The sequence below is a fragment of the Dendrobates tinctorius genome, unplaced genomic scaffold (genome assembly GCF_039654945.1).
Source record: "Dendrobates tinctorius isolate UK_male_01 unplaced genomic scaffold, ASM3965494v1 ptg000203l, whole genome shotgun sequence".
NCBI lineage: Eukaryota > Metazoa > Chordata > Amphibia > Anura > Dendrobatidae > Dendrobates > Dendrobates tinctorius.
This window is the reverse complement of record NW_027361870.1, coordinates 4,983,165-4,996,551: the sequence shown is the minus strand read 5'-3', so window position 1 is coordinate 4,996,551 and position 13,387 is coordinate 4,983,165. Positions and strand designations below refer to the sequence as shown.

At 43.8% G+C, this 13,387-nt stretch overlaps 1 protein-coding gene across 1 annotated transcript in view; it reads right to left on the bottom strand.

Moving 5' to 3' along the window:
- Positions 1 to 13,387, bottom strand: part of ETAA1 (ETAA1 activator of ATR kinase) — a 35,132-nt gene that overhangs the window by 6,824 nt on the left and 14,921 nt on the right. Inside the window, exons 2-4 of the mRNA XM_073553783.1 lie at positions 6,268 to 6,408; positions 3,145 to 3,221; positions 330 to 436 (exon numbers count right to left, since the gene is read on the bottom strand). Of these exons, the coding sequence (XP_073409884.1) occupies positions 330 to 436; positions 3,145 to 3,221; positions 6,268 to 6,408 (325 nt within the window). The remainder of the gene's footprint in view (positions 1 to 329; positions 437 to 3,144; positions 3,222 to 6,267; positions 6,409 to 13,387) is intronic.

Below are 13,387 nucleotides of genomic sequence, written 5' to 3'. Positions count from 1 at the left end.
GACTTTAGCTTGCAGAGATGGAGCGTCTCCGCAAGATAAATAGACATGCTGCGGTCTGGAAAGACGCGCCGCATGTCCAGTTATGCATGGAAGCCGGAGGGGTTCCTGCATGCATAGTGGACATGGGATTTCATAAAATCCCCTCCACTATGCTGTAACATCTGGACGCTGCGGGTTGGATGCTGTGGCTGTACACAGCATCCACTCCACAGCGTTTACCAACCGTGGAAACATACCCTTATTCTTCTCTATGGAAAAAAAAGACCAATATCTGCTCTATTATATATGATGGCTCTCACGTGAATGAAAATCTTTTTTTTTATATATACCTGGGCATTCTAGTTCTACTTCGGGCTACTACTGGGGTACATGGTATAGCATCCTCTCCAATCCAAATACCAAGGTATGGTGATTCAGAGCATGAAGGTTTTTCATTCTAAAAGAGAATAACAATCTTTAATCGTTGAATATCTAAAAAAAAATTAGATTATTTGCAAGACACTAGCGGAAAACAACAAGGTTCAAAAGAGATTTTTACATATTCACTCAAGTCACATGTTCATACAACAGGGAAATTAAATGTTATGTTGGGCTTAGCAGATGGACACAAACAAATTGAATGTTTCTGCCCCTAATTGCCCAGTATACATCCGAAGCCGCTGGTTTATCACCGATACATCAAGTTCACACTCATTTACTCGAACTTAAAAAAAAAAGTTAGAGTAAACTGTATGAAGTGGAAGGAGACCAAAAACACCTATTTTAAATATACAGAATTAAGATAATGAATATGAACTGTATAATTTAGTGATAATAGTTCTGGCCCTTTAACAACTATCTCATACAGCTATCCTTCAGTGATTTCCAAATTTTTATGTATTGCCTATCTAATAAAGATGAGGACATTTCCCAGCTTATAGATCAGTCAAATGATGTACCCAAATCTATCACATTGGTTCACAATTAAGATTTGAAGCACTTTAGCCTCCTATACCAGAATTTGTGCCTGAAAAGTGGCCACATCATTAATTTACCACACATTACAGCTTATCAAAGTCGAGGTCCCTAATCGAGACACTTCTGCAAAATATTTAGCAAGGTGGCAACATCTGTTCTTTTTGGCACAGCTTATTAAGAAATGTGTCTAAAATCATTGTGCCAGAGCTAGTGATGAAATTCTCGTACAACAGTGATGGTAAATCTGCCTTACACATTTGCTATCAGAAACTGAGAAAAAGACAAGTTATCAAACTTGGGGTTATTCAGTTTGGAAAAACAAAGGCTTAGGGGCGATCTTATTACACTGTACAAATACAGTATTTGAAGAGAAAGTACAGGGATCTTTTTACACCTACTCCTCCATCCAGGTCGGTGTTTTTTAGGAGCCAGTATAAAATGGATTGACTCTGAAAAAATACGATAAATTGGGTACAGTAGTACAATGCAGGATGTGCTGTAAGATTTTTCATAAGAATTTGGGAAAGTTATGAAATGTCCTATAAATGTCTGTTCTGTTCTTGATCTGAGGATCTCAGTTTTCAGTTGAGATGAATATGTGCTGCGCTTTATGCACATGCTCAGTAGTGACCAGTGCTGTGGGGTCGTAGCTGAGATGAATCTGTGCTGCACTTTATGTCCATGCTCAGTAGTGACCTGTACTGTGGAGTGCGGAGTCAGGGAAATTGAGGAGTTGCAGGTTTGACTTACTGCCTCTACGGCCCTGCCTGCAACAGTGACGGGGGGGCATCCTCTACATCTAAAGCTGGAGTCACACAAAGTGACTTACCCGCGATCCCGACAAAGATATCATCGTGTCAGGATTGCTGGTAAGTCGCTATGTGATCGCTGGTGAGCTGTCAGACAGCTTCACAATCGATCAGCACAGCGATACTGAGCGTCCGGCATCGCTGTGTTCGTTAGCACTGATGCCATATCCCTGTAAAAAAAAAAAAGAATTAAAATAAAAAATATTGTTATTCTCACCTTCCGACGTCCCGCGCAGCCATCCTGCCTCTCTCCACGCTCCGGTCCCGGTAATCCTTTGCGAGAATGACCGCGAGAATGTCACGGTCTCGCGGTCATTCGTGCAAAGGATCACTGGGACCGGGAGCGTGGAGAGAGGTAGGATGGCTGCGCGGGACGTCGGAAGGTGAGAATAACAATATTTTTAATTTTTTTTATTTTTTACAGCTGATCGCTGGTCTCCCGCCTGTCACACGCAGCGATGCGTGCTGGCCAGCGGGAGACCAGCAACAAAAAATATGTCCAGAGGTTTTCTTGCAGCGATCAGCGATACCGGCAGGGGGGCCGGTCGCTGATCGCTGTCACACACAGCGATCTCGCTGGTGGGATCGCTGTTGTGTCACAAAAGTTGTGACTCAGCAGCGATCTCGCTAGCGAGATTGCTATGTGTGACTACCGCTTAAGGGAATGAAGATTTAATCATAATCACAGATGTAGACTCTTTACTGTAAGAGCACTGAGACTATTCACTACTAAAGTACAATGGTCTGGATGTCTGTCTTGAAGAGCATACTATTACAGGTTATGGGCACTAGATTCTGTGATGGGAAGTTGACCCACGGAACTAGTCCGATTGCCGTATGTGGAGATTGGAGGGAATTTTTCCACTATTACGGTGCAATCAGCATTTGCGTCACTACATTTTTGCCTTTCTCTGGATCAACATGTTAGGTTATAGGTTGAACTTGATGGACTTAAAGTGGTATTCCCATCTCCAAGATCCTAGCTCAATATGTAGTAGGTGTAATAATATTAATAATATTATTCGCAAATACCACCAACTAGAAATGTAGCCTAGTTTTTCACATTCACTATTTCTCTTTCCTCATGTGCAGGCATTGCAGGACCTTGGGTGTTCATAGTTACGACCATTGACATAGTGACCGTTACTTAGCTAGTTGCTAGTGGTCGTAACTATAGATACCTAATGTCCTGCAATGCCTGCACATGAGAAGTGATATGGCGAATCAGGAAAACTAGACATTTCTAATTGGAGGTATTTCCTAATATTATTATGATTTCTACACCTACCACATATATTGGGACAGGATCTTGGAGATGGGAATACCCCTTTAAGTCTACCTTTGACTTTAAAAACTTTAAAACTAAACAATCAGTTACCTTTGGGGCAATTCTATTAACTATATCAGATATGTCGACGTTACATTTATTTGCAGCCAGTTTCTTCCTTCCATTTTCTGCAAAAAAATAAAAGAATTAAAACTGTACAAATTATGACGCTCGTATCCTTTTCCAATATAAGGATGTAAATACTTATGTCCCCCCAAAAATTGAGAAAAGTATTCAAGCAGTGATACCTTTATTGGCTAACCAGAGAAATTATATTTGCAAGCTTTCAGGGCTCAGAAAGCCCCTTCATCAGGCTATATTCCTGAAAGTTTGCTTGCAAATATAATTTCTCTTGTTAGCCAATAAAGGTATCACACCTTGAAAACTTTTTTCAATTTTTTTCGGGGGGGGGACATAAGTATTTGCATCTATTTTTCTGGCTAACACGGTACCACAATATTATTTTGTATTGTACACCAATATAAGGACAATTACGTCACAATCAGAAGGGTCTTCTAACTAATAAAAGTAAATATATGCTTTTATGACCTTGCTGTCTTGGTTGCATTTCTACTACTATGGATGGAAATCAGTGGAAACTCTGCTCTCTGTTGCAACTCTTGTCTACTAGAATCAATGCTGACTGCAGTGTATGGCAGAGAAAACTAAGGAGCTTTCCTCTTGTAAGGCTCTTGTTCACATTGTAACAAATCTGACCAAATCCTGTCTGACTAAACTGCCTACAAGAAAAAGGTTTGTGGAGAAAGGATATCCAAAAAATCTTTTGAAAGATGCTTATAAGAGGACGTGCAATTTTACATAAGATACCGTATTTTTCGCTTTATAAGACGCTCCGGATTATAAGACGCACCACAATTTTTGAGGAGAAAAATAAGAAAAAAATATTTTTTAATAAAATGGTGGTGCCTCTTATAATCCTTGCATCTTATTGCTTACCGGGGTTGGTGGCTGCGGTGTAGAGGGGTCCCAGGCTCGCTGCTGGAGGAGGCAGGCGTGGAGTGATGCTGCAGGCCGCATTCAGGGATGAGGGGGGGCTCCGATGTGTGCTGTTGTCAGGTTTCTCCACTTGTCCGGCGGTTGGAGGCCGGTGCTGCAGGTGCTCCGGTGCGGCGTTGTGTGTCCATCGATGCCCGGGGCTCTGCCGACATTGTTTGACAGACCAGAGCCCCAGCATTTCCTTGGTTCCCTGTATATGTGCGCTGAAGTGCCGGTAAAAAAAAAATGGCCGCCGGCGCGTGCGCAGATGGGATCTCGGGACCAGTTCTCAAGAGATGAGATCTGAAATCTCATCTCTCGAGAGCTGGGTCCCGAGATCCCATCTGTGCACTCGCGGCGGCCATTTTTTTGCAGGCACCACCGCGCGCACACAGGGAACCCAGGGAAAATGGCCGCCGGCGCGTGCGCTGATGGGATCTCGGGACCCACCTCTCGAGAGATGAGATTTCAAATCTCATCTCTCGAGAACTGGGTCCCGAGATCCCATCTGCGCACGCGCCGGCGGCCATCTTTTTACCGGCACACAGGGAACTGAGGAAATGCCGGGGCTCTGGCCTGTCGCACAATGTTGGCAGAGCCCCAGGCATCGACGGGCACACAACGCGGCACCGGACACACCCGCAGCAGCGGCCAGCAACCGCCGGACGCCCCCGATCACAGCCTAGGTAAGGCATGTCCGCTTTGTAAGACGCACCCGTTTTCCCCCCAAATTTTGGGGAAAAAAAGTGCGTCTTACAAAGCGGAAAATACGGTATATGTATAAAAAAGATGGAGGAGAAAAACAGGACACCTGGGGTTAATATGGAGAGGAATAAATGGAGTTTGATAACCACCTTCTGTCATTCTAGATCAGTTGTGCGTAAATTGTTGGAGAAATATTGTTTCACCTTACAATGAGATCCCCTTTTGGCCCCAATGATTCCCGGCAAACCAAGTATTATTTATAGAAAAAACAGAAGTCTAAAAAATTTGTTAGCACTAAGTAACATTGCGCGGAAGTATAAAACGTCATATGAAAATGATAATGGCAGCTGGGGCTGTTTTGCATGCAAAGTACCCAAGTGCTTGTGTTGTGGGGTGATTCAGGATGGTGCAAGGAGTTTTTGTTCTGGCACCACCAATGAGACATTCCAGATCAAGCACAGGGTTACTTGTCAGTCCACATATATAATTTATTTGTTGGAATGCCCTTGTGGGCTCCAATATGTGGGAAGGACTATTCAAACAGCACATGCAAGATTGGACAAGCACAGACAGAACATCCGCTCGGGTTACCAATTGCATAGTGTGTCCCGACATTTTGCAGGGAGTCACAATAAGGATCCAGGAAAGATAAGATTGACTATTATTGATCATATTAAGGAGCTTGGTGAAGAGAGGCTGAGTAACCTTATTAGAAGAGAAAGTTACTGGATGTTCAAGTTGGGCACATTATATCCAGAGGGACTTAATCTCACTATAGAAAAAGTATCCAGGTAGGGCTAAGAGTTCAGCGATTATGATTAATTTCCCTTTTTATGTTTTTTTAGAGGAGAAGGAAGGGGAAAAAAAAAAAAAAGAGAAGGAACTTTTTAAAAAGGAGTTTTTGTGGAAAGGGATTTTTTTTTTTTTAAGAGAGAGTAAGAAAGGGGTATCATTTTATGAAATATATATGAGGTTGAATGTTGTAATTTTGTAATATGTATAATGAATTGTGAACAAGTTTTTTTTTCTCAGAATGTTTTGTTGGGTATGTAAGGGTTAACGCGTAACATTAAGGGGAAGTTGCATAGGATTGTGGGTTGTTTTAATTGGGGCTACCTTTAAAGGCTGTAACAATGGATGCTTCCTTCATTCCACCTGTGACCGTAGAAACGCGTTGTGGGTATTGGAGGAAGAAATAAAGCTGATTTTTAAAACCTTTTTAATGGTTTCTGCCTCTCCTTTAGCGCTCCTATAGACCGCTTTGCTACAGCTTTAAACTGCCTACAATGCATGAAGAACAAAGTCTAAAAGATGCATGAGCGACATGTGGATTTGTTGCAGACTTTTTTATGAATTTTAAGGTGAAATCTGCAGAGAATATCCAAAGCGTGAATAAAAAAATCTGCTCCGCGGGTCAATTTCCTGCATGCATTTTTACGCAGGGTGTAGTAGTTATGTTACAACTCCTGTTACCTAATTTAAAAGTTGTCGGTGAATGAGGGTCCCAGAAAATGTCCTGCTGCTGATCAGTATCATTGGATGGAGAATTAATGGCGGAACTCCACTGCTTACATTTGGGGAATCGCTGGGGAGTCTTCTTGTTTGTACCTGGTTCTGAAGGATTAAGAGTAGATGAATGAATAAGGGTGAAAAAAAGACACAGGTTGGTTACAAATTCTTTTTTTATAAGGCAGATGCTAAATAGAGGGTAAATACCCTCCCAAGTTCAGTTATACCAATCAGAACAAATTGCATTTTCAGAAATCTAGTATCCATAGGCTGTTATTTATTATACTTCCTTATATAGCGCCATCATATTCAGCAGGGATGTACTACAGACATTATCATCACTTTCCACAATGGGGCTCACAATCTAAATTCCCTATCAGTATGTCTTTGGAGTGTGGGAGAAAACACGGGGAGAACATACAAACTCCTTGCAGATGTTGTCCTTGGTGGGATTCGAACCCAGGACCCCAGGGTTGCAAGGCTGCAGTGCTAACCACTGAGCCACCGTGCTGCCTATTATACAACTATAATATAATGGCCCCGATACATCAAGCATTTTTGTACACCAGTCTTGATGAAGAATCAGTCAGAGTAAGGATGACTTTTTTATTTTCACGTAGAAAAAAAATGGTCCTGTTCCGTCAGTGATTTTGTTCAGTGTCATCAGAGTTTGGTTGGAGTTTCATGTTTTTTCCAGTATGAGGGAAAAAAAAAAAGGTTTCTGTACTTTCTCCTATCTAGCAAATCATGACAAACGGTCAGCACTTGGGTGGCATTCGAGTGCTGCCCAATTATTTTACACATCCATAGACTAGAATTGTCAATTCTGATATTACGCTCAGATCAATATTGGACATGTCCGATTGGTCAGCTCAAAATCGCAGAGACATGTGAACGGCCCCATAGACTACATTAAGCTTGAGGTTCTATCTGTAAAAAACACAGCTAGAACTCGGTATCTGAAAAACTGACGTGTGAATGAGCCCCAAGATGTGCCAAATATATTAACAGACCTTCGCATCACTCAGTGCCACTGGAGCACATTTCATGGACTGGAGCACATTTCATGGACTGGAGCACCATTTTGTGGCAATTTATGCCACTTTTGCGATGTAATTTATGATGAATTTGTTGGCCACTTTTCAAAAAGCTGCCCGAAGCTAGTGTAAGAATGAAAAAAGTTCCCAAACTTTTGCGTAACTGAGTGCGCTGAAAAAAAACAAACAAAAAAAATAATATTTTAAACAGTTTTACACCAGAATCCTGGTTAAATCTGTTTGCTGAATGGACCCCAATATTTCTATGAAAGGCGTGTGCTGGTTTAGTGGCTGATCCCATAATAACAGACAGTGCAAGGCACTTGACGTGCATCAGTCAGGATGTGCTTTTACGTGATAAGTATTTTCTGCCAATTACAGGCCGTGACTACAATGATATACACTGTAACCTTTCATAGTGGATTGATGCATAAGGTCACGTTCAAACATCCATATTACACAGTCCGTGCTCCGATCACACTTCCTAGCCCAACATCAGGTCTCCTGGTCTCAACGAACAGTCACATAAAATATCAATGAGGCCGATTGTTCACAGATCAGGAGACCAGCGGTCAAGATAGGGATTGCAATCCAAGCATGTCAATGCTTAAAGAGTAACCATCATTTTAATTGTTATTTGATAAATCAATAGTAGAAGTGAAAACAAGAAACCTTGTAATATATCTTATCAGAGAAATCTGCTTCTATCTCTGCCAGAACTGATTTTTTTTATTTTCAAAATTCACAATTCATAGGTAAAATCTGTATTCAGTGAAGACAGATTATTACATTACTAAGGTAGGAGATGACAGCTGCTACTGATGAGATTCTATACAGATGATGGAGGGAGGCTGAAGGGACGGGATCTCTGCTTCCAGATACTCCTTCCTCACCCCTCTACAAAGAAGCTGACACTACTACTTGCTACTGAGTGTCTCAGTAATTTAAAAATCTTTCTTCACTCAATACGGGATTTTATCCAGAAATTCGCAATAGACAAAAGGTGAGTTGATCACACATATCCTCTTCGACCCTGACAAAGGGTACATTGCCCGAAACATTGCTATACTTCACTCTGCAGTGTAATAACATTTTTTTTATTTTAGATATGAGGACAGAAATGAAAAGCATTCAGAAACATTCAGTTTTGGGCCTATTCTTAGGCCGGGGTCACACTGGCGAGGAATACGGCCGAGTGATAGGCGCTAAAAGCACGCATTACACACGGACCAATGATTTTCTATGGGGTCCCTCGCACCAGGCGTATATTTCTCATCCGTATTCTACGGTCCGTGCCAATCGCAGCATGCTGCGATTGTCAGCGTACTACGCCCGTAGTACGCCAATGCAAGTCTATGGGTGCGCAAAAAATACAGATTACACACGGACCACACATGTGACTTGCGAGAAATACGCACCCGGTGTCTTTTACCAAAGCCGGCAATTCAGTGCGCTATACAGCAAACTCACACTGACAGTTTTAATAAAGAAACAAAAGAATAGATATAGACACATAGAATACATATATATATATATATATACACATGTATTCTATGTGTCTATATCTATTCTTTGGTTTCTGTTAGAAACCCTGTCATAGGGCTCCATTATATGTCCACTTTGCAAGCCTGCGAGAAAATCTCGCCATACGGATGCTTACATGCGCAAAATATGCGTCCACACCTTGATTACGGATGACATACGGAGCACTATTTAGGGGTCATTCATCCGTATTACGCATGTAAAATACTGACCGTATTTTGCGTCGGTTAGTGTGACCCCGGCCTTAGAGTGCTATTCCTCTATACAATATTTTAACCCAGAAATAGAGAATTTTGAAACTAAATGATCTTTCCAGGAGAAAGAAGTACCATATATTTCAGACTATAAGACGCACTTTATTTCGACAAACTTTTGGAGGAAAGTGGGGGGGGGGGGGGTTGCATCTTATAGTCCGGTTGTACCTTATGTACAGTCATATGTTAAAGTTTGGGCACCCCTATTAATGTTAACCTTTTTTCTTTATAACAATTTTGGTTTTTGCAACAGCTATTTCAGTTTCATATATCTAATAACTGATGGACTCAGTTATATTTCTGGATTCAAATGAGGCTTATTGTACTAACAGAAAATGTGCAATCTGCATTTAAACAAAATCTGACCGGTGCAAAAGTATGGGCACCCTTATCATTTTCTTGATTTTAACACTCCTAACTACTTTTTACTGACTTCCTGAAGCACTAAATTGGTTTTGTAACCTCATTGAGCTTTGAACTTCATAGCCAGGTGTATCAAATCATGAGAAAAGGTATTTAAGGTGGCCACTTGCAAGTAGTTCTCCTATTTGATTCTCCTATGAAGAGTGGCATCATGGGCTCCTCAAAACAACTCTCAAATGATCTGAAAGCAAAGATTATTCAACATAGCTTTTCAGGGGAAGGATACAAAAAGTTGTCTCAGAGATTTAACCTGTAAGTTTCCACTGTGAGGAACATAGTAAGGAAATGGAAGAACACAGGTACAGTTCTTGTTAAGCCCAGAAGTGGCAGGCCAAGAAAAATATCAGAAAGGCAGAGAAGAATGGTGAGAACAGTCAAGGACAATCCACAGACCACCTCCAAAGACCTGCAGCATCATCTTGCTGCAGATGGTGTCACTGTGCATCGGTCAACAATACAGCGCACTTTGCACAAGGAGAAGCTGTATGGGAGAGTGATGCGAAAGAAGCCGTTTCTGCAAGCACGCCACAAACAGAGTCACCTGAGGTATGCAAAAGCACATTTGGACAAGCCAGTTACATTTTGGAAGAAGGTCCTGTGGACTGATGAAACAAAGATTGAGTTGTCTGGTCATACAAAAAGGTGTTATGCATGGAGGCTAAAAAACACAGCATTCCAAGAAAAACACTTGCTACCCACAGTAAAAATCGGTGGAGGTTCCATCATGCTTTGGGGCTGTGTGGCCAATGCCGGCATCGGGAATCTTGTTAAAGTTGAGGGTCGCATGGATTCAACTCAGTATCAGTAGATTCTTGACAATAATGTGCAAGAATCAGTGACGAAGTTGAAGTTACGCAGGGGATGGATATTTCAGCAAGACAATGATCCAAAACACTGCTCCAAATCTACTCAGGCATTCATGCAGAGGAACAATTACAATGTTCTGGAATGGCCATCCCAGTCCCCAGACCTGAATATTATTGAACATCTGTGGGATGATTTGAAGCGGGCTGTCCATGCTCAGCGACCATCAAACTTAACTGAACTGGAATTGTTTTGAAAACAGGAATGGTCACAAATACCTTCATTCAGGATCCAGGAACTCATTAATAGCTACAGGAAGCGACTAGAGTCTGTTATTTTTGCAAAAGGAGAATCTACGAAATATTAACCCCTTACCTACAATTGACGTAATATTCCGTCCATGTGACCATGGACCTAATTACCATGGACGGAATATTACGTCATGCCCTTTAATGCGACATCGCGACTTAAGTCGCGGTGATCGCATTAAAATGCCGACGCCATCTTACCTCAGGATAGATGGCCTCGGCATCCCGGGCAGTCTCCGCCCTGGCCCGCCCCTCTCTGACCTGTGATTGGTTGTTCTGAATTGAACAGCCAATCACAGCAATTCTCTTTGTTTCAGCCAATCAGATTGGCTGAAACAACAGGAATCTAGGCTAGGATCGAGTACCGATGTACTCGATCCTAGGACTGGTGCCTGGCAACGCCAGGCACCGGAGAAAAGCCCCCAGATTGGCGCGATCGCCGATATAATCGATCGCGCCAATCGCAGCGCACAGCGGCGCAATATCGCCGCTGTGCCCTGCCGGTACCGGCCCGGATCGGTGCTGTAATAGCACCGATCCTAGGCCGGAGCCTAGGACAGGCCCAGCAGGGCCTGCAGGAAGTGGTTGGCGCGATCGATTGACCGCTCTGTGCCCTGCTGATGACCTGGCCATGACCTGCCTAGGAATCGGAGCTGTGAGCGCCGATCCTAGGCAGTTACCATGGTCACCAGGCAGATCAGGGATTGGTGGGATCGATGTAATCATTCGATCCCACCAATGACAGGTCACAGCAGCGATGTGACCGCTCTGTGACCTGCCCCTGACCTGCCTCTGACCTGTCTAACCTGTCTGCAGGGGTCCTCACTCTAGCTGAGGATTCCTGCAGAGAGGTCGGATGCAGCAAGAGCTCCTGTGCTGGGTATTGTGGTGCCACAGCTTGTAGCATCACAATCCCTGCAGAAGAAAGAAGAAAGAAAACTACAGCTGTAAGTGTTAATTGATCCCTGATCCCCTGCCCAATCTATCTTCACCCCCCCACCTATCTTCATCCCCCCCGTCCACCCCCCCTTTTACCCCCCTCACCCCCCTTTTACCCCCTCCATCCCCCCTTTTGCGCCGCCTCCGTGTGCAGCCGCCAAGCGTTGATCGGTGACGCAGTTCACCGATCAACACTTGTGCTCGCTTTTTTTTACTTCGCACACACATCCCGTTTTTCATTTTTTTCTCCCCCCCTTGTGCCACCTAACTACAACCCTAACTGACCCCTGCCCAATCTTTCTTCATCCACCCCAATCCCCCCATCCCCCTATTTTTACCCCCCTCCACCCCACTTTTGCGCCACCTCCGTGCGCAGCCGCCGAGCGTTGATTGGTGACGCAGTTCACCGATTAACACTCGTGCTCGCTTTTTTTTCCTCCGCACACACATCCCGTTTTTCATTTTTTTCTCCCCCCCTTGTGCCACCTAACTACAACCCTAACTGACCCCTGCCCAATCTTTCTTCATCCACCCCCATCCCCCTTCCCCCTATTTTTACCCCCCTCCACCCCACTTTTGCGCCACCTCCGTGCGCAGCAGCCGAGCGTTGATTGGTGACGCAGTTCACCGATCAACACTCGTGCTCGCTTTTTTTTCCTCCGCACACACATCCCGTTTTTCATTTTTTTCTCCCCCCCTTGTTCCACCTAACTACAACCCTAACTGACCCCTGCCCAATCTCTCTTCATCCACCCCAATCCCCCCATCCCCCACCCCCCTCCACCCCACTTTTGCGCCACCTGCCTGCCGTTTTAAATTTTTTTCTCCCCTTTTTGTGCCACCTAACTACAACCCTAACTGTTGATCCCTGTCCGATCTCTATTCATCCACCCCAATCCCCCCAGCCCCCTCTTTTTACCCCCCTTTGTGCCGTTTCCGTGTGCACATTTAGCAGCCGCTGAATTTTGATAAGTGACGCAATTCACTTATCAAAGTTCGTGCCGGCTGTTTTCCATTTTTCTTTTTCACCTCCCCCCCCTTTGAGCCACCCCTGTGCACACATCCAGCAGCCACTAAATTTTGGTAAGTGACGCCGTTCACTTACCATATCTAGGTCCTGCTGTTTTAGACTTTTTTTTCCACATTTCCTTTTAGCTTTTTCTTACAGGATAGTGTGCACCAATCACTAGCCCCCCACCACATACACAGTTATAAATAAAGTACACCCAAGCACCATATTTCACAAAAAAATGTCCCGCCCATCACGTTCCTCCCAACAGCGCTATTCAATGGAGGAGGCATATTCTTACCTTGCCTCCGACACTGATAGCGAGGATGACGATCCGACTTTTCTTTATTTTTCGGATTCTTCATCCTCTTCTTCTTCCTCTTCCCCCTCCTCATCTTCCTCCTCGGGTCCTGCGGAACCGCCACGCAGACGCTCCAGGACAGAAGATGAGGCAGCGCCAACCATGCCCGCAGCTGATTCAGCAAACCCTGTGTGGACCTCGCCCCCCGAAAATTACGAGCCACTGATTCCTGATTTTGTGGCAGAATCAGGAATCAAGTTTGACACCACCGGCCTCACAGAAATTGACTTTTTCAAAGTCTTTTTCTCTGAGGATTTTGTTAACCACATGGTGGAGCAAACTAATTTGTACGCTCGGCAATTTTTGGAGCAAAACCCGCTTTCATCCTATACTAACTGGTCTCCTGTGGACGCAGTTGAAATGACGAAGTTTTGGGGCCTGGTCCTCCACATGGGTATCCTGAAGAA